An 18,007-nucleotide genomic window follows, 5' to 3' on the forward strand; every position below is an offset into this window, starting at 1 on the left:
CCAAGTCCAGTCCCCTGCCCTCACGGCAGGACACAGCACCGTCTAGCCCAGCGGTTCCCAGCCTTTTCCAGATGGGGACCCATTCTGACAATTCAGGAAGACTTGGTGACCCAGGGCAATTCAAAAAATTTGTGAATGGCTCCTTAAGAGCTACCTGGGGAGACACCTGGTGACCCTTTGGAAATGTAATGGTGACCCATATTTGGGTCCAGTCCCATAGGTTGGGGAACCCTGGTCTAGACCATCCCTGACAGGCGTCTGTCCAAGCTGCTCTTCAATATCTCCAGGGATGGAGATTCCACAGCCCCCCAGGCAATTGATTCCAGGGTTTCACCACCCTGACAGGCAGGAAGTTTTTCCTAGGGTACGTCAAGACGACACCTCTCTGTTTCCAGGGTCTTTCGAGAAAGCCTTTATTTTTCAAAAGATCCGCGTCTAGACTGCCGGGTTTTTTCCAAAAAGCTCCGTTTTGAAAAAAAGCGGTGGACATGTTTATGCTAATGAAGCGCGGGGTATTTAAATCCCTGCCTCATTCGCAATTTTGACGTGCCTAATCTACATCTCTCTGTCGACAGAAAGGTGTAGCCTAGACACAGCCCTAATGTCCAACCTAAACCTCCCTTCCTGCAGTTTCAGCCCCTTGCTGCTTGTCCTGTCCTCAGAGGCCAAGATGAACAAGTTTTCTCCTTCCTCCTTGTGACCCCCTTTTAGATACCTGAAAGCTGCTCTCCTGTCCCCTCAGCCTGCTCTTTTCTAAACTCAACAAGCCCAATTCCTTCCGCCTCCCTCCTAGCTCACGTTCATCGGTTTGGTTGCTCTTCTCTGGACCAGTTTCTCCACCTCTTTCTTGAGACGCGGTGCCCAGAACTGGACACAAGACTCCAGCTGAGGCCTGCTCAGCTGAGAGCAGAGCGGGAGAACGACTCTGTGTCTTGCTCACCACTCTCCTGTTCCTGCAGCCCAGACTTGTGTTGGCTTTTTTCACAACAGGGTCACACTGTTGCCTCATTCAGCTTGTGGCCCACGCTGACCCCTAGATCCCTTTGTGCAGGGCTCCTTCCTAGCCAGTCGCTTGCTATGTGAACGGGCCCCAGTACGCCAAACGGACAGGAGCTGTGGGCTCAGGGGAAACCCCACCTTTGGCAGCCTTGCATAGGTGTGTGGGGCTGGTTGCCCCTAGTCCTATCCAGTGCACTAGCTCAGTCCAGCCATCTACAATGGAAGCACCCAGGATGTGATAAAGCTGGGAGTTTTGCTTTCCCCTTCCCAGAGACACATAAAACCCAGGCCGAGATCTACTAGCTCTAAACTCTGCCAGGAGATGGGCACCCAACTGTGACGTAGTGGGGGGGGGGGGGCTGTCTGCTCTGTATCCCGGGGTTCCCCTACGCTGTGATGTGAGATTCCTACTGACTCACCCACATGTGGATTGGCCCAGACACCTAGTCTCATCCTGAGCAGATAACAAGGCTCTTCCCAAGGGGAGAGACAAAGGGAAGGAGGTGGAGATGAACACCTGGTTTGGGGGCAGGGTCTGGGAGCTGGGCAGTTTTTTGGCTGGGAAACCATGAAGAGAACAGACTAAGCAGAGTGCTGGGAGTTGAGGGGTCAGTGCACGCCTGCCCCAAGGGGTCTAGAGCTACCAGCCGCTGACTCCTTATGTCCACATCCCGTCTGTGCTGGGCTGTATCCTGGAGAAGCAATAAACCCTCCTTATTCTACTGGCTGGTGGAGTCTCATCTTGCTGGAGACGGGGTGCAGGATCGGGGGGTCCCCAACATGCCGCCACACCAACACAATCAATCAGGGTATGTCTACACTACCACCCTAGTTCGAACTAGGAGGGTAATGTAGGCAACCAGAGTTGCAAATGAAGCCTGGGATTTGAATTTCCCGGGTTTCATTTGCATCTCGCCGGGCGCCGCCATTTTTAAATGTCCGCTAGTGCGGACTCCGTGCCGCGGCTACACGCGGCACGGACTAGGTAGTTCGGACTAGGCTTCCTATTCTGAATTACTGTTACTCCTCGTTTCACATTTTAAAATGGCGGCGCCTGGCGAGATGCAAATGAAGCCCGGGAAATTCAAATCCCGGGCTTCATTTGCAACTCCGGTTGCCTACATTAACCACCCTAGTTCGAACTAGGGTGGCAGTGTAGACATACCCTTACTTCCCTAACGCTGGGTCCTGCTTTCCCTGGTCCCTCAGTCCTTCCTAAATGCAGGATGTGCTGAGCAACTCAGGCCTTACGCATCCGCGTGTTCAAGGCAGGTTCGTTTGACTAGTTTAAAACCTCATTCAAATGCTTTTAATCGACAGGAATTTCAACACACATCACAAGCAAAATGTGACTCAGGAGGACTGATGGTTCCCTGTTGTGTTCCCTCCCTCTGGGGCACCTGGCACTGGCCATGTGGGCAGCCAGGACCCTGGGCTGGGTCGGCCTCGGGGCTGACCCAGCCTGGCCGCTCTCATGTTCTAACAAGTAACAAACAGCAGAGACACGCCTGCCGCCGGGGTGAGCACCACCAGGCACAAGGCTGACAGAGCCGGTCTGCCCTGTGCAAGCCGTGAGCAGGGTCCCAGTCCGCAGGCAGAGCCCCGTGTGCTGGCGGAGAAGCTGCCTGCCTGGCTTAGGCACTCCCCTCCCCCCCCCCGGGCCTGTCTTTCTTCCGTACAGCATGAAACATGGGTCTCCCCCAGCCTGTACCAGGGCTGAAGAGACTCGCCTTCCCTGACATGGCCCCTCCGCTAGGAAACCTGCCCCGCCATAGGAGACCACTCCCAGGCCGGCCGGCAGCGGGCTGCGATAGGTCGCCTTGGGTACCCTGCACATGCCACCGGCCTGGGTGCCTGAATAGGAGCAGCAGGGACCGGTTTGGCAGGCATGGAGGTGAGGAGAGGGCTGACTCGGTGGAACCTGGCCCACAAAGGACTTGCTAATGCCTCACCCTGCATCTCAAACAGTCCCCCCCAAACCACCACTACACACATCTCAGCAGGTCCAGCCAGCTGCCTTCTGCCACTGAGGGGTGGGGAGCCACCAGGCCCTGCACCCCCAGGCGTGACTCTGAGCCGGCAGGTAGAACAGCAGGGTTATTGGTTCCCAGGTACACAGCGCAGAACAGACTTGTTAGCTCAGGGACCAGGAGCCATCAGTACAATCCATCTTGGGGAGAGGGAAGCCCAGCGCCCAGGGTCTGCCCCCCCAAGCCAACTGGCCTCCCCCCCACATCCAGCAGCATGCCTCCCAGTCTCCACCCCACCTCCCTTTTTGTCCAGCTTCCCCGGCAAAAGGGGTCACCTGGTCACACCCCTGGCAGGCTCAGGTTACAGGAAGCCTGGCCATTGTCTGTATGAGGAGCTGATCATACCTCAGTGAGTCACACCTGAAAGCCCCAGCCCCATCTAGATAGTGTTAGGGAAACTGAGGCACGCGGGGTTACTACAGGACAGTGGAAATCACATGCAACGGAACAAAGGAAACAGAGTGGATACAATCCCCACTTCATCCCTGTGACATGGGGGGGGGGGGGTACCTGGCTGGTTTCTATGCTGCTGGCTCTGGGGTAACCCCCACTGGCTGCAGTTGGTACCAGGGCCCAGCAAAACAGGATGAGTCATTATGCAAAGGGTGTGTCAACCTGTCTGACCAGCCACCCCCCATGGGGAGAAACAAAGGAAGGTGAATGCTGCCCCTGGGGGGGGGGGGGGGGCAGGGCTGGAGGAGTTAAGTTAGTTTCTGTCTGGGAGCATGGAGGAAACAGCTTCAGCAACAGGCTGGGGGTTTGAAGCCGAGACCCCTGCCCCATATCAAGGGGGGCTGAGGCATCCTAGGCCTGCCCTGTAACCAGATGACACCTGTGCTGTGCTGTACCCTGGAGAAGCAATAAACTCCCTCTATTCTACTGGCTGGTGGAGTCTGTTCGTGCCATTTTGGGGGTGCAGGATGCGGGGAACCCCCAACGCGCCGTCACAATCCCACCTTCTGTCTCCTCGGAGTGGGCGTCTCTCCAAGCCAGAAAAGCCCTAGTAAAGGGGGCTTGAGGGACACTGCAGGCCAGGGCCCAGAGGACAGAGCTAGGAGCATCAGCAAGGGGCAGAGACTGGGACAGGAGCTGGCGCCAGGGGCTGGCTGAGGGCTAGAAAGAGGGAGCCGGGGAGGGGGAGGAGTCTGACAGGAGCCCCCCAAAGTTTCCGAGAAGCATTTTGCTGGCGGCTGGTCGGCCTCGCGCTGTGATCTCATGCTGCTGGAAGCCCAGCCTGGGCGGCACCGGGATGGGAGGCCTCCCCAGGAAAGGCCTGGTGCGCTCCTCCCAGCCCCGGGGCGCTAAGGGCCAGGCCAGTGGACGGGCCACCTCCCTGGGAAGAGGTCCCACGCCAGGGGCTGCCTGCGGAGCAGGGCGCTGCTCTTCACTCCCTGTCCCACACTGCTGGGTGGCGCTGCCTGGCCAGCCCCAGCCCCATGGCCGAGGCAGCCTTCACGCCAGGGGTGCGAAGGGCCCCAGCCCCAGGTGCTGCTAGCAGGAGACCCTGGCTCGGGTTTGGCCTGCCCTGATGTTAAGCCCCAGCCCCTTGTCCTGCAGCTGGAGTGGGGGCTGTTAAGCAGAGGGAGGAAGGGGCTGGGGGCCCGGGGATTAGTTCACAGCTTTGTCACAGCCCCGCTGCCTGCTCGCTCCCGCTGGCTCCCCCGCCGGCCCGTCGGCCCCGTGCGCTGGCGAACAAAGTGCGAGAGCCGGGGGACGGAGCTGGGGGGGCAGCGCGCCAAGAGCTGGGGGACGGGGGGGGAGAGTAAAGCTGGGGGGCAGAGCCGAGGGACGGGGGAGAGTAAAGCTGGGGGGAAGAGCCGAGGGACGGGGGGGAGGGTGGGGGGCAGGGGGCAGAGCTGGGGGGCAGAGCTGCTGGGGGAGGGTAAAGCTGGGGGGCAGAGCCGGGGGGGGGGGAGGGTAAAGCTGGGGGGCAGAGCCGAGGGACGGGGGGGGAGGGTAAAGCTGGGGGGCAGAGCCGGGGGGGAGGGGGGGGGACGGGGGGAGGGTAAAGCTGGGGGGCAGAGCCGAGGGACGGGGGGGAGAGTAAAGCTGGGGGGCAGAGCCGAGGGACGGGGGGGAGGGTAAAGCTGGGGGGCAGAGCCGAGGGACGGGGGGGAGGGTAAAGCTGGGGGGCAGAGCCGAGGGACGGGGGGGGGGGAGGGTAAAGCTGGGGGGCAGAGCCGAGGGACGGGGGGGGGAGGGTAAAGCTGGGGGGCAGAGCCGAGGGACGGGGGGGAGGGTAAAGCTGGGGGGCAGAGCCGAGGGACGGGGGGGGGAGAGTAAAGCTGGGGGGCAGAGCCGAGGGACGGGGGGGGGGAGGGTAAAGCTGGGGGGCAGGGGCAGAGCCGGGACGGGACGGGGGGGGGGGGGGGGGGAGGGTAAAGCTGGGGGGCAGAGCCGAGGGACGGGGGGGGGAGGGTAAAGCTGGGGGGCAGAGCCGAGGGACGGGGGGGAGAGTAAAGCTGGGGGGCAGAGCCGAGGGACGGGGGGGGAGGGTAAAGCTGGGGGGCAGAGCCGAGGGACGGGGGGGGGAGGGTAAAGCTGGGGGGCAGAGCCGAGGGACGGGGGGGGGGTAAAGCTGGGGGGCAGAGCCGAGGGACGCGGGGGGGGAGGGTAAAGCTGGGGGGGCAGAGCCGAGGGACGGGGGGGGGGAGGGTAAAGCTGGGGGGCAGAGCCGAGGGACGGGGGGGAGGGTAAAGCTGGGGGGCAGAGCCGAGGGACGGGGGGGGAGGGTAAAGCTGGGGGGCAGAGCCGAGGGACGGGGGGGGTAAAGCTGGGGGGCAGAGCCGAGGGACGGGGGGGGAGGGTAAAGCTGGGGGGCAGAGCCGAGGGACGGGGGGGGGGGAGCGCCGGCTCTACCAATAATTGAGCAGGCGGCGCTGATGGCAGGAGCCGCGGGCGGGCGGAGGGAACATTCACGGGCCGTCACTTCGGGTTAGGAGCACGCGGCCTGCAGGCGAGCGGGGCTCCCGCGGGCGAGGCGGCGCACGAGGTGGAAACCGGCCCCGTGGGAGCCACGTGCATTAGCGCCTGCAGCGCAGCGTCGGGGGGCGCGGGGAGAGACGATCCCCCCCCCCCCCCGGCCGGTGTGTTCGTCCTAGGAACAGCTGCCACGAGGCGCTCGCACCCAGCTCTGCGCCGCCTGAAGACGCGGAGAAGCGGGGAGATCCGCCGCCAGGGCCGGCTGCCGGTGCCGGAGGAGGCTCGGGCCCGCCCCGAGGCAGACGCGGCTTGGAAACACCTCGGTCCCCGCAGCCCCCCCTCGCAGAACTGCTCCGGGGGCAGCGGGAAGCGCCGCCGCTGCGCCCCGGGGAGCGCGTGTCCAGCCGGCCGGCCCGAGCCGGGCGGGGATCGGGCCTGAGGGGTCAGTGGCGGCCTCGGGAGCTCCGGGCGCGGGGGTGGGCAGGTGCCTCTCACGCGCCCGGACCACCAGAGCGTCTCCCAGCGGCGGGAGCGCAGCCCTGGGCGGCAGCGGGAAGCGCCGCTCGAAGCTCCGCCGGGGCCTTCCCGGGACGTTTCCTCCGCCGGGCCCCTGGGCTGCTGGCTGCAGGCGGCCCGGGCTGCGCTCAGAGGGGCAACCCGCGCCGGCTCGGGACGTGCAGGGAGCTCCGAGCCCAGGCCGCGGCTGGAGCTGTCTGGAAGCAGCGGAGGGGGCCGAGCGCTGCATGGGCTCAGGGAGGGCAGGGAACGCGGCTACCCGGCTGGGCCCTGTGTCCCCCCCCCCCCGCCCGCCAGACACGTGGCACTGAGCCAGCGGGAGGGCTGGCTGGGGGGAGGGGGTCGCAGAGGAAAGTGCCTCTCCTGGCTCCGGGAGCAATCCATGGGGCGCGATGGGGGGCAGAGCAGAAAGTCGGATGGGGGGGGAGGCTGCGAGATATGCTGGAGCTTTCTCCGGGCAGCCGGCTCCGTCCCTAGACACAGACTCGCAGGAACCGGGGGGGGGGGGGTGACAGGTGGGAATGGTGGTGACCCCACTCCCCGGGCCAGACCCCCCCGCGAGGGTTACATTTGGTCCCCCAGACTCTCCCTCCCGCCCCTGCCGTTCCTAGTGGATAACGCGATTCCCATTCACCTCCTGCCCTACACTCGTCTGCGGCGCTGCTGCCACTGGCCACGTCCCACCCCAGAGCTGGCTGCATTTCCGAGGAGAACACGCGCTCTCCTCCCCCTGCCCCCGGGCGGGAGAAGCAGCCCCTGCGCATGCGGTCCGTGAGGACGTTGCTGGGGGGAGCGAGGGAGGCAGAAACGGGGCTGGGGCTGGCCACACGTCGCGGCCCCGCTGGCTCTCCAGGCTGGCCGGGCCGGGCAGCTCTCCGGCGGCCCCAGGGCCCGGCGCGGCGGCCCTACCTCGGCTGAAGATGACGCTCTCGTAGGGGATCTTGTTCCTGGTCTCCAGGCTGGAGCAGTTCCAGCGCTGCTCGCGGAACTGGTGCTGGCACTCGTGGGTGGCGATCTGCAGGCCCTGGATGGCCGAGGCCGTCACGTCGGGGCTGCGCACGCACACGGCCAGCTGGCGCCGCGTCAGCCCGGGCAGCGTCAGGCACACGGTGTTCGCGTTCAGCACCGGCTCCGCCGGCAGCCGCAGGCCCAGGATGTCGTTGGAGCAGGAGCTGCGGGGGCCAGAGAGAGCCAGGCTCAGCGCCCTGTATCCCCCCCCCCCCCGGCAGGGCACCAGCCCGCAGGGAGACAGCCCCCACCGGGAGGGAGCAGCCAGGCGTGGGGTGGAGCCCGGCGGCTCTGTGCAGGGCCGGGGGGGTGGCGAGGAAACCAGGGCTGAGCCGGGCATGGGGGGGGGGGGGGGGGAATAAGGAGGCAGACACAGGACTGCAGGGCGCTGCAAAGGGGCAGGGGGGGGCTACGCGCTCGGCCAATTGGGGATCCCAGCGCCAGTCCCGGGGAGAAGAGCCTCCCTGCCCATTCCCAGTCAGCAACAGACACGCTCAGAGGCAGAAACTCCCCCCCCCCGTACCCCCTCTCAGGGGACCCCCGGGCTGCTGCCAGGGCCCAGGGACCAGCGCCCTGCCAGCTGGCAGCCCCCGCCGCAGCCTCCCAGCGCCCCTTGTGCTCCCACAGCATTGGACTCCGCTCTTCTCACCCAGGTCTGGTCCCAGCCCATCACCGCAGCGCGGGCCCAGCCTCCCCGGCTCGGCAACACCCCTGGGCCGGCCTGACGGGGGTGGCACTTCCCAGGGGTGTGGCCAGGTTTCCCGCAGTCCCATGAAGTGCGTTTGCCGCCACCAGTCCTGGCGCTCCGGGCTCCGAGCTGCTGTTTAGCTCGAATTTACCCCTCCGTGTCCTCTCAGAGCCCAGCGGGCAGTGGCAGAGCTGGTGATGCTGCCAGACAGCATTGACCTCCCGTGGTCCGGCAAAGTCTCAGGTTCAGCACCAGGCATGTCCCCGGGAGCCGGACTAGAGAGGTCCAACCTGTATTTGGGCACCCTGTAGTCATGCAGGAAGGGATGTCTGAGCGCTGGGAAGGGGGGCTCTGTGCTGGGAAGGGGGGGTTCTGAGCGCTGGGAAGGGGGGGTTCTGAGCGCTGGGAAGGGGGGCTCTGTGCTGGGAAGGGGAGTTCTGAGCGCTGGGAAGGGGGGCTCTGTGCTGGGAAGGGGGGTTCTGAGCACTGGAAAGGGGGGCTCTGAGCTGGGAAGGGGGGTTCTGAGCACTGGGAAGGGGGGTTCTGAGTGCTGGGAAGGGGGGTTCTGAGCACTGGGAAGGGGGGCTCTGTGCTGGGAAGGGGGGTTCTGAGCACTGGGAAGGGGGGTTTTGAGCACTGGGAAGGGGGCTCTGTGCTGGGAAGGGGGGTTCTGAGCGCTGGGAAGGGGGGTTCTGAGCACTGGAAAGGGGGGCTCTGTGCTGGGAAGGGGGTTCTGAGCGCTGGGAAGGGGGGTTCTGAGCACTGGGAAGGGGGTTCTGAGCGCTGGGAAGGGGGCTCTGAGCACTGGGAAGGGGGGCTCTGAATACTGGGAAGGGGGCTCTGTGCTGGGAAGGGGGGTTCTGAGCACTGGGAAGGGGGGTTCTGAGTGCTGGGAAGGGGGGCTCTGTGCTGGGAAGGGGGGGTTCTGAGTGCTGGGAAGGGGGGCTCTGTGCTGGGAAGGGGGGGTTCTGAGCACTGGAAAGGGGGGCTCTGTGCTGGAAGGGGGGTTCTGAGCACTGGGAAGGGGGGTTCTGTGCTGGGAAGGGGGGTTCTGAGCGCTGGGAAGGGGGGGTAATGGGACGGTTGGGTTTGAAACGTCTCTCTTGCACCATGTCTGTGTTGGGTCAGTGCCCCGCTATAGGGAGCTGCGGGTGGGGAGGGTGGGACTGTCCTTCCTTTTCTCCCCACTCAGGGTCCAGCCCTGAGGATGCTCTTGGTCCCTTCCTGGACAGCAGGACCCCCCCACCCTGGGGGCCCCAGGAGCGGAGGGCTGCCTGCTGTGCCTAGCCCAGGTCATGGAGCTGGGTGGGGAGAGGGAGAGATACCGTGGCTGTGGGTACCAGGGGGAGGTGCCCGGGGAGTGGCGCTGTTCTGACTGAAAGGTGACCATGGCCCTGTCCTGGCTCCCTGGCCGGCGACCAAGTCAGGTTCCACCCCCAGCGGCTTCCTGCCTCCAGACCCTCTGGCCAGAGGCTTTGTGCAGGTTCTGGGAAAGCCCACGGGAACTTTACCAGGCACCTCCCCTCCACTTCCCACTCTGGGACACCCGCGGGGCTGCCCCAGCGATGTCCCTGCCAGGCCGGGCTCCCAGGCTGTGTCAGTGCCCGTGTCAGCCAGCTCCGCTGGGGACAGCATGGGGCTCCCGGACGGGTCACCCATTGGGCACAGCCCTCCCCCGGCTCGAGGCCAGGCTGCTTGCCTTGCCGAGGTTAGTTTCCGGAGCTGGGGAAGTATCTCAAAGCACAGTGCGGGGGCAGGGGAGGGTCACGGGGGAGGGTCCCTGAGGTCTGCAGCTCACCCAGCGGCAGGGACCTGGTCCCAGAGAGGCAGTGTCAGAGAGCCCGGCCGGGACAGCACAGCCTCATCCCTTAATAGCGTAAAAACAGAACGGCCAGGCTGGGTCAGCCCAAAGGTCCATGTAGCCCCATGTCCTGTCTGCCCACTGTGCACCCAAGGGAGTGAACAGAACAGGGAATCATCCAGTGATCCCTCTCCTGTTGCCCACTCCCAGCTGCTGACAAACAGAGGCCAGGGACACCCTCCCTACCTGTTCTGGCTAATAGCCATTGATAAACTTGTCCTCTGTGAACGTAGCTAGCTCTTTTTTGAACCCTGTTAAAGTCCTGGTCTTCACAACATCACCCGGCAAGGAGTTCCACAGGTGACTGCGCTGCATGAAGAAAAGCTTCCTTTGGTTTGTTTTAACCCTGCTGCCTAGCCAGAGACCCCTCCTGAGCTCCAGAGGTGGGCCCAGCTGCCAGGGCCTGTCCAAGTCAGACCTGGCACCAGCCTCGCAGGCTCCTCACAGGGGCCCCAGGTCTTCCTGCAGGGCAGTCAGCACCGCACCTTTCCTTGCTCTTTCCCTTGCTTGGCCAGAGGAGAGATGATCCCCACAGCTCCGGTTTTTCAGAGGCCTTGCTGCCTGCTGAGCAGCATGCACACTGTCCTGCCCAGACACAGCGGGGAGCCAGGGGTGGAGAGTGACTCGGTCGGAGAGGGGCTGGCCACCCCCTGCCCCAGTTGGAATACACTGGGGAAGGGGGAGTGATGACGGGTTGGGGTTCCTCTGATCCTGCAGCCCCATAGCAGCAAGAACAGACTCCACCAGCCAGTAGAATAGAGGGTTTATTGCTTCTCCGGGATACAGCCCAGCATAGACGTGATGCCTCAGACCCCTTGAGATGGGTCCCTGGGCCCCTAGATTCCAGCCCCCTCCTTAGACTGGTTCCTTCATGATTCCAGCCCCAGACTGACCCTTCCCCCAAACCTCACTGTCTAGTTCCCTCGCTGCCCTCAACCGGTCAGACCGGTTGGGTCTTAGGCAGCCCGCCTGCTGGGCAATGCTCTGGATACGGGCCAGTAGGGGTCACCCACAGCCCAAGCATAGTGACCAGCAAGGTTGTGACACTACATCACAGGGAGGCTCTGCCATCTGGACAGCCAGGCCCGGCTTTTTCCCTGGGGGCTGCTTTACACCCAGTGAGCTCCTGTCAGTGGGCAGCTCGCTCCGGTGCCAACCCAGTGACTAGGGGACCACCCGGAGTCCTGACCCAGGTTGTGGCGCCTGATTCCCACCCGCCCGGGAGATCGGGACCAGTCCCGCCGCAGTGCTCTGCTGGACCTGCCCCATGCAAAGAGGCGTCCGGGTTCCCAGCCCCACACATGCCTGACTTCCATCCTAGAACACTGGAACCGGCAGGGCCCTCGAGAGCCATCGAGTCCAGCCCCCTGCCCTCCCGGCAGGCCCAAGCACCGTCTGGATCATCCACATCCCCCCCCCATTCTCCCTTAGCTCCACCCTTCCCTCCCCCACCTCGCCCCGATCTAGGGGCAGGGTGACAGCACATCATACGCAGCCACTGCCATTTCTATTCTGATCCCCCTCGCCATGGGACTACGGGGCTTTAACAGGATTTCGCGGTGAAAGGCCTGCGGGCCACAGGCTGCCGCGGCTGCTGCTTTAATTAACACGCGTTCCAGTGCCACCACATTCTGTTTGAAGGGGAAGGAAAAACCCAGCCTAGAAACCAGGGCTGGAACAAGCCAAAGGGAAGGAGGTGAGGAGGGAGAGGTTAACCCTTTCCTGCCCAGGCCTATGGCAGCTGGATGCGGGGAGATCAAAGGAAGATGCCTGGAGCGGCCTGTGATGCAGACGTGGGGGAGAGGGGTCTTGGCAAGCCAAGGGGGGCACTGGGGTGCCCAGGTGTTCCACGTGCACTCAGACCCAGATCCCCACACATGTCCGATCCCCCCAGGGCTGGGATTACAGGGAAAGCAGGAACCTGGCCTGGCCTCCTGCCCCTCAGCGCTGCTCCCTTCCTGGCTCTCCCTGGTCCTGCAGCCCCTCCTGGATGCAGCCTGGAGGGAGGCTGCCCCAGGGGTGCAGAGCTCCCTGCCAGGTGCTCCCTGCGTGGGCTGGGGCTGAGATCTCCCTGGAACAAGAGCCACACCCAGCTCCCAGCTGCTCCTTCCATTGCTAGGGCCGCAGAAGGCACTGGAGGGCCCCACACAGATGCTGGAAAAAATAATCCCAACGATAGGTACAAGATGATGGGGACTAGTGTAGCTACAACTACTCAAGCGAGAGATCTTGGAGTCACTGTGGAGAGTTCTCTGAAAACACCCCTCTGTGTGCAGCGGCCGTCACAAAAGCAAATGGGATGTTAGGAATCATTAAAAAGGGATGGAGGATAAGACAGAGAATATCTTAGTGCCTCTGTATAAATCCATGATACGCCCACATCTGGAATCCTGCATCCAGATGTGGTCTCCTCATCTCAAAAAAGATCTCTTGGCACTGGAAAAGGTTCAGAGAAGGGCAACAAAAATGATGAGGGGTTTGGAACGGGTCCCATATGAAGAGAGATTCAAAAGACTGGGACTTTTCATCTTAGAAAAGAGGAGACTAAGGGGGGGATAGGACAGAGGTCTGTAAAATCATGACTGGTGTGGGAAAAGTGAATAAGGGAAAGTTATTGACTTGTTCTCATAACATTAGAACTAGGGGTCACCAAATGAAATGACTAGGCAGCAGGTTTAAAACAAACCAAAGGAAGTTTTTCTTCACTCAGCTCAGAGTCAACCTGTGGAACTCCTCGCCGGGGGATGCGGTGAAGGCTAGAACTTTCACAGGGTTCAAAAAAGAGCTTGACAGATTCCTGGAGATTAGGTCCATCAGTAGCTATTAGCCAGGATGGGCAGGAATGGTGTCCCTAGTCCCAGAATGGGCGACAGGGGAGGGATCATGTGATGGTTCCCGGTTGTGTTCCCTCCCTCTGGGGCACCTGCCACTGGGGGCAGGCAGGACACTGGGCTGGATGGACCTTTGGGCTGAGCCAGTCTGGCCCTCGGATGCTCTTATGGTGCTGCTCGTCCCCCAGAAAGCCGCCAGCAGAGGCAGAGAGAAGGCGGCCCCCTTGTCCAGCTTGGGAAAGGCAGACAGATTCCAGGGGCCTGGCTTGGCCGCGCCTGTGTTCGAAACCCGGCCCAGCCCTGACTCAGCGGCCCGACGCCCGCGTAACACCGGGTCTAACCGGCTGCCGGGCACTGGCGGCTTGTTCTTTAAACAGGGACGCCGGAGCCGCCACACACCCACCTCTACTAGCCGTGGGGCTCGGGCCGCCTCGGCCAGGCAGCGAGCGAGCCGGGAAGGGACCCAGAGCCCCGGCCTGGCCCGGTTGCAGAGAGGCGGGGGGGACCCGCCGTTAGACACGCCGCTGGCGGGTCGCTTCTTCGCTCGCTCTCTCCACGTGCTGCAGCAGGAGCCGGGCGCGGCGAGAGCTCCCAGCGGGGACCCGGCTCTGAGCTCGGTTCCACCCGCGGTCCAGACCCGCTAACTCCAGGGAAGCTGCGGCGGGTTTGCGCCGGGGCGGAGGCGAGGGGGCGTCAGGCCCCGGCTGGGACCCCAAGCGCCCGCCCCAGGAAGCAAGGCCGAGCTGCCCTACCCCTGGGGGAGAACTGCCCCTCCGTGGGTCAGAGCTGGGGGCGCGGACGAGCAGCCCCAGCCGGGGAAGCAGCCAGAGGCCCCGGGTCGCACGCTGCGTGGGAGAGGCGCGGGGGCCTGTCACCAGCAGAGGTGACAGCTGTGCCCGGGGCGGGAGGGGGGGGGGGCTCATCCCCAGACCTCGGAGGGGGCGCGGGGCTCCTGGCCCGGGCAAGGGCCTAGCAGGCAGCGCGGGCGGAAGGCGGCAGGACGGCTCTTACCTTGGCACCCAGAGGCCGACGAGGAGCAGGGGCAGCAGCCGGGTCGGTCCCATCTTGTCTCCTGCCGGCTCCGGGGGCCGGGCCGGGCTCGGGGCTGCTGTGCGGCCGGGCCGCCTGGTCTCTCGCTGCAGCTTCGTGCCCTTCCCTCTGCTCGTCAGGGCCGCAGGGCCCCCCCGCCTGGGTTGGGGGGCTGGCGGTCCCAGCAGCACGGCGCCATCCTGGCCGCGGGCAGCCCAGAGCCCCCAAGTCCCCAAGCCGGAGCCCAGCGGCATGGACCGGGCAGGGCCGCTCCCCCTACCAGGGAAGCCGCGTTCCGGGCACCTGCGGGGCGCTCGGAGGGGGAAGAGCCGCTCGCACGCCGGCCTCCATGGGGCAGGTACTGCCCCTGGCGGGGGCCTGCTACAAGAGCTGGCGAAGGCAGACGAGGGACTCCCGGGGCTCTCCGCTCGGCTCACGGCGCTGCGGGCCCGGCTGCGCGGGGTGGGGGCTGCCCTGGATCTCGCAGGCGCACGTGGAGCCCCGGCTGCTCCCAGCTTCCGCGCCGCTTGCTCCAGCTGCCTCCGCTCAGCGCCTCCCTGCGCCCCGCAGACGCCACTGGCCCGGGGTCCGGCCGCGCTCGCAGCGGGGATCGCGCCGCGCGCTGCCTTCCCAGCTCCCGAGCCCCGACACGTCCGGAGCCAGCCCGCGGAGGGAGAGCGGGCCAGAGGGAGGCGGCGGGCGGGGCGCGGGGGAGGCTGCCGCGCGCGGCTCGGCGGACAGGCGGGGCGGAGGGGGGGGGGGTTGTGAGCGGGTGGGGCGGCTGGGTGGGTGGATGAATATATAAGGTGCGCGCGAGGATCTAGACGGGTGTGGCTGCAGATGCGTGCGGAGTAATTGGGGGTGCGCAGTGTGTGTGTTCGTGGGCATGCGGGGGGGGGGGTGCGTGGCTCTGTGTAGGGCTGTGCCTGGGCGTGTGAGCTGCGTGGATCCAGGGGGTGGGCAGGGAGCTGTGTGTGCGCCCGTGCGTGCGCAGGGACCCAGAAGTGGAGGCAGCTGTGGATGTGCAGAGAAGGGTGGCTGTGAGTGCGAGGATGCCTATGTCCTTGTGGAGGTGCGTGTACGGGTACATGGAGTGTGCATGTGTGTGCATTTGTGGGGGGGGGGAGGTGCATGGATTTGGGCAGGTAAGGAGAGATCTTGGCACTGGAAAAAAGTTCAGAAAAGGGCAACAAAATGTTGAGGAATTTGGAAAAGCTGCCATATGAGGAGAGAGTAACAAGCCTGGGACCTTTCAGCTTGGAAAAGAGGAGGCTAAGGGGAGATAGGACAGAGCTCTATAAAATCATGACTGGTGTCGAGAAAGTGACTAAGGAAAAGTGATGGACTTGTTCCCATAACAAGAACTCGAGGTCGCCAAATGAAATGAATAGGTAGCAGGTTTAAAGCAAACCAAAGGCAGTATTTCTTCTGGCAGCAGCACGGTCAACCGGCGGAACTCCTTGCCAAAGGATGTTGTGGAAACTGGGACTTTCAGGGGGTTCAGAAAAGAGCTAGATAAATTCTCGGAGGTTAGGTCCATCGATGGCTATTAGCCAGGATAGGTAAGGATGGGGTCCTGGCCTTTGTTTGTCAGGGGCTGGGAAAGGGCGACAGGGGAGGGATGAGGTGAAGACTCCCTGTTCCCTTCATTCCCTCTGGGGCATCTGGCACTGGCCAGGGTGGGCAGACAGGACACTGTGCTGGACCGGCCTTTGGGCTGACCCAGCCTGGCCTTAGGCTCTGAAGCTGCAGGCACTGAGTGCGCGGTGTGGGGAGATGAGCTTGGAGGGGGTGGAGATAGTGGGGGGCCGCCTGTCACGCGTGGGCTGGAGGAGGGGGGTGCGAAGGAAGCTAATTGCATTTCACCACAGGCTGGGGGATGAGCGGGGGTCTCACCTCGCCAGGCCCCTGGCCGTGGCCTTGCACGTTTCTCACGCCCCTACATTCCCTGCCGCTGGGCCCCGGCGCTGCGGCTCTGGGCGCAGGGGGGCGGGTAGCGATGGGGGATAGCGGAGCGGGGGGGGGGCTGTTTGCGCGGGCTGGGCGTCCCTTGTTCCCTGGAAGCACCGGCCTGGCCCTGCCCCAGCTGCTGCAAGCAGCCACCCGGCCCCTGCCCAGCTGGGCCCCAGCCCAGGCCACCCCGCCGGCCCGTCCGCAGGGCTGCGGGTACGGCGGGGGGGACCCGGGCCTGCGGAGCCCCGCCCAGTCCAGTGGGAAGGAGCCGCCAGTCCCTGTGCTGAGGGATCGGGGCCTCAGCCCGGGGCGCATTTGCGGTGTCCGGCCCCTTGTCCCCCCACAATGGCCCGTGCCCTGGGGCGAGAGAGAACTCGGGGTCCCGCTTGGGGGGGCGGATGGGAGGGCGGGGCTAAGCCCCTCGGGTCCTGCCCTGCCCCGTTAGGATTTGCTGTGTAAAGAGCCGCCTCTGTCCCCGGCCCCGACGGGGCTCCCCGCCCATTGGTGCTGCCAGTGGGGCCGGAGGCGGGAGGTGTTTCCGCCGGGAAATGGGCCGTAGAGGAGCCCGGGCCGAGGCGGCGGTGCCGGGACAGGTGCAGACAGAATTCACTTGTCACCTGTCAGTCACCTGTCACCTGTCAGTCACCTGTCTGTCACCTGTCAGTCACCTGTCACCTGTCAGTCACCTGTCACCTGTCAGTCACCTGCCATCAGCAGGACAGGCGCAGTTCGGACGCTGCCCGCCCCCTCCCGAAGGGGCTCCCCGCAGCTCTGCCCAGGTGCCCAGAGCCAGGCGCCGCCCGCCGAGAGGGACCGAGGGGCGACCGCAGCCTACGGGCCTGAGTCCTGCAGGCTGCTCTGCCGGCGCGGCCCGGGGAGGCCGAGCAGGGGCTTGTGCCAAGGCTCCTCCTCTCCAGCCCCGCCCTCGCCCAGTGTGGGGAGAGGCCGAGGGGCCCTTTACACCGCGCCCCGCCCGGGTCCCTCGCACAGGCCGCGTCTGGGCTCCCCTGCCACTTTCCCTACGTGCTTCGGAGAGCTGCCCCGTCCCAGGGTGGCCGGCCAGCCCGGGCCTGCTGGGCCATGGCAGCCCCCCCCCCCCGCCCGCCCGCTGTCACACAGCCCCCTTAGATCCCCACCACTGTCAGACCCTCCCCTCAGACCCCCCCACTGTCAGACCCCCCCCACTGTCAGACACCCCCACTGTCAGACACCCCTCAGACCGCCCCCACTGTCAGACCCCCCCACTGTCAGACACCCCCTCAGACCCCCCATTGTCAGACCCCCCCACTGTCAGACACCTCCTCAGACCCCCCCCCACTGTCAGACCCCCCCTCAGACCCCCCCACTGTCAGACACCTCCTCAGACCGTCCACACTGTCAGACCCCCCACACTGTCAGACACCCCTCAGACCCCCCCCACTGTCAGACCCCCCCACTGTCAGACACCCCCACTGTCAGACACCCCTCAGACCGCCCCCACTGTCAGACCCCCCCACTGTCAGACACCCCCTCAGACCCCCCATTGTCAGACCCCCCCCCACTGTCAGACACCCCCTCAGACCGCCCCCACTGTCAGACACCCCCTCAGACCCCCCCCCCACTGTCAGACACCTCCTCAGACCGTCCACACTGTCAGACACCCCTCAGACCGCCCCCACTGTCAGACACCTCCTCAGACCGTCCACACTGTCAGACACCCCTCAGACCGCCCCCACTGTCAGACACCTCCTCAGACCCCCCACACTGTCAGACACCCCTCAGACCGCCCCCACTGTCAGACACCTCCTCAGACCCCCCCACACTGTCAGACCCTCCCCTCAGACCGCCCCCACTGTCAGACCCCCCCACTGTCAGACACCCCTCAGACCGCCCCCACTGTCAGACCCCCCCACTGTCAGACCCTCCCCTCAGACCGCCCCCACTGTCAGACCCCCCCACTGTCAGACACCCCTCAGACCGTCCACACTGTCAGACCCCCCCCACTGTCAGACACCCCCTCAGACCCCCCACTGTCAGACACCTCCTCAGACCGCCCCCACTGTCAGACCCCCCCACTGTCAGACACCCCCTCAGACCCCCCATTGTCAGACCCCCCCCCACTGTCAGACACCCCCTCAGACCGCCCCCACTGTCAGACACCCCCTCAGACCCCCCACTGTCAGACACCTCC

At 64.8% G+C, this 18,007-nt stretch overlaps 1 protein-coding gene across 1 annotated transcript in view; it reads right to left on the minus strand.

The window, feature by feature from the left end:
- The window catches only part of WNT10A (Wnt family member 10A), a 35,747-nt gene extending 21,173 nt beyond the window's left edge, over nucleotides 1-14,574 (minus strand). The window contains exons 1-2 of the mRNA XM_075932945.2: nucleotides 13,867-14,574; nucleotides 7,377-7,639 (exon numbers count right to left, since the gene is read on the minus strand). Coding sequence (XP_075789060.2) covers nucleotides 7,377-7,639; nucleotides 13,867-14,138 — 535 coding nt within the window. The 5' untranslated portion in view covers nucleotides 14,139-14,574. The remainder of the gene's footprint in view (nucleotides 1-7,376; nucleotides 7,640-13,866) is intronic.
- Between the last annotated feature and the right edge of the window lie 3,433 nt (nucleotides 14,575-18,007).

Source organism: Pelodiscus sinensis, chromosome 7 (assembly GCF_052426305.1).
Source record: "Pelodiscus sinensis isolate ZL-2025 chromosome 7, ASM5242630v1, whole genome shotgun sequence".
Taxonomy (NCBI): Eukaryota; Metazoa; Chordata; order Testudines; family Trionychidae; genus Pelodiscus; species Pelodiscus sinensis.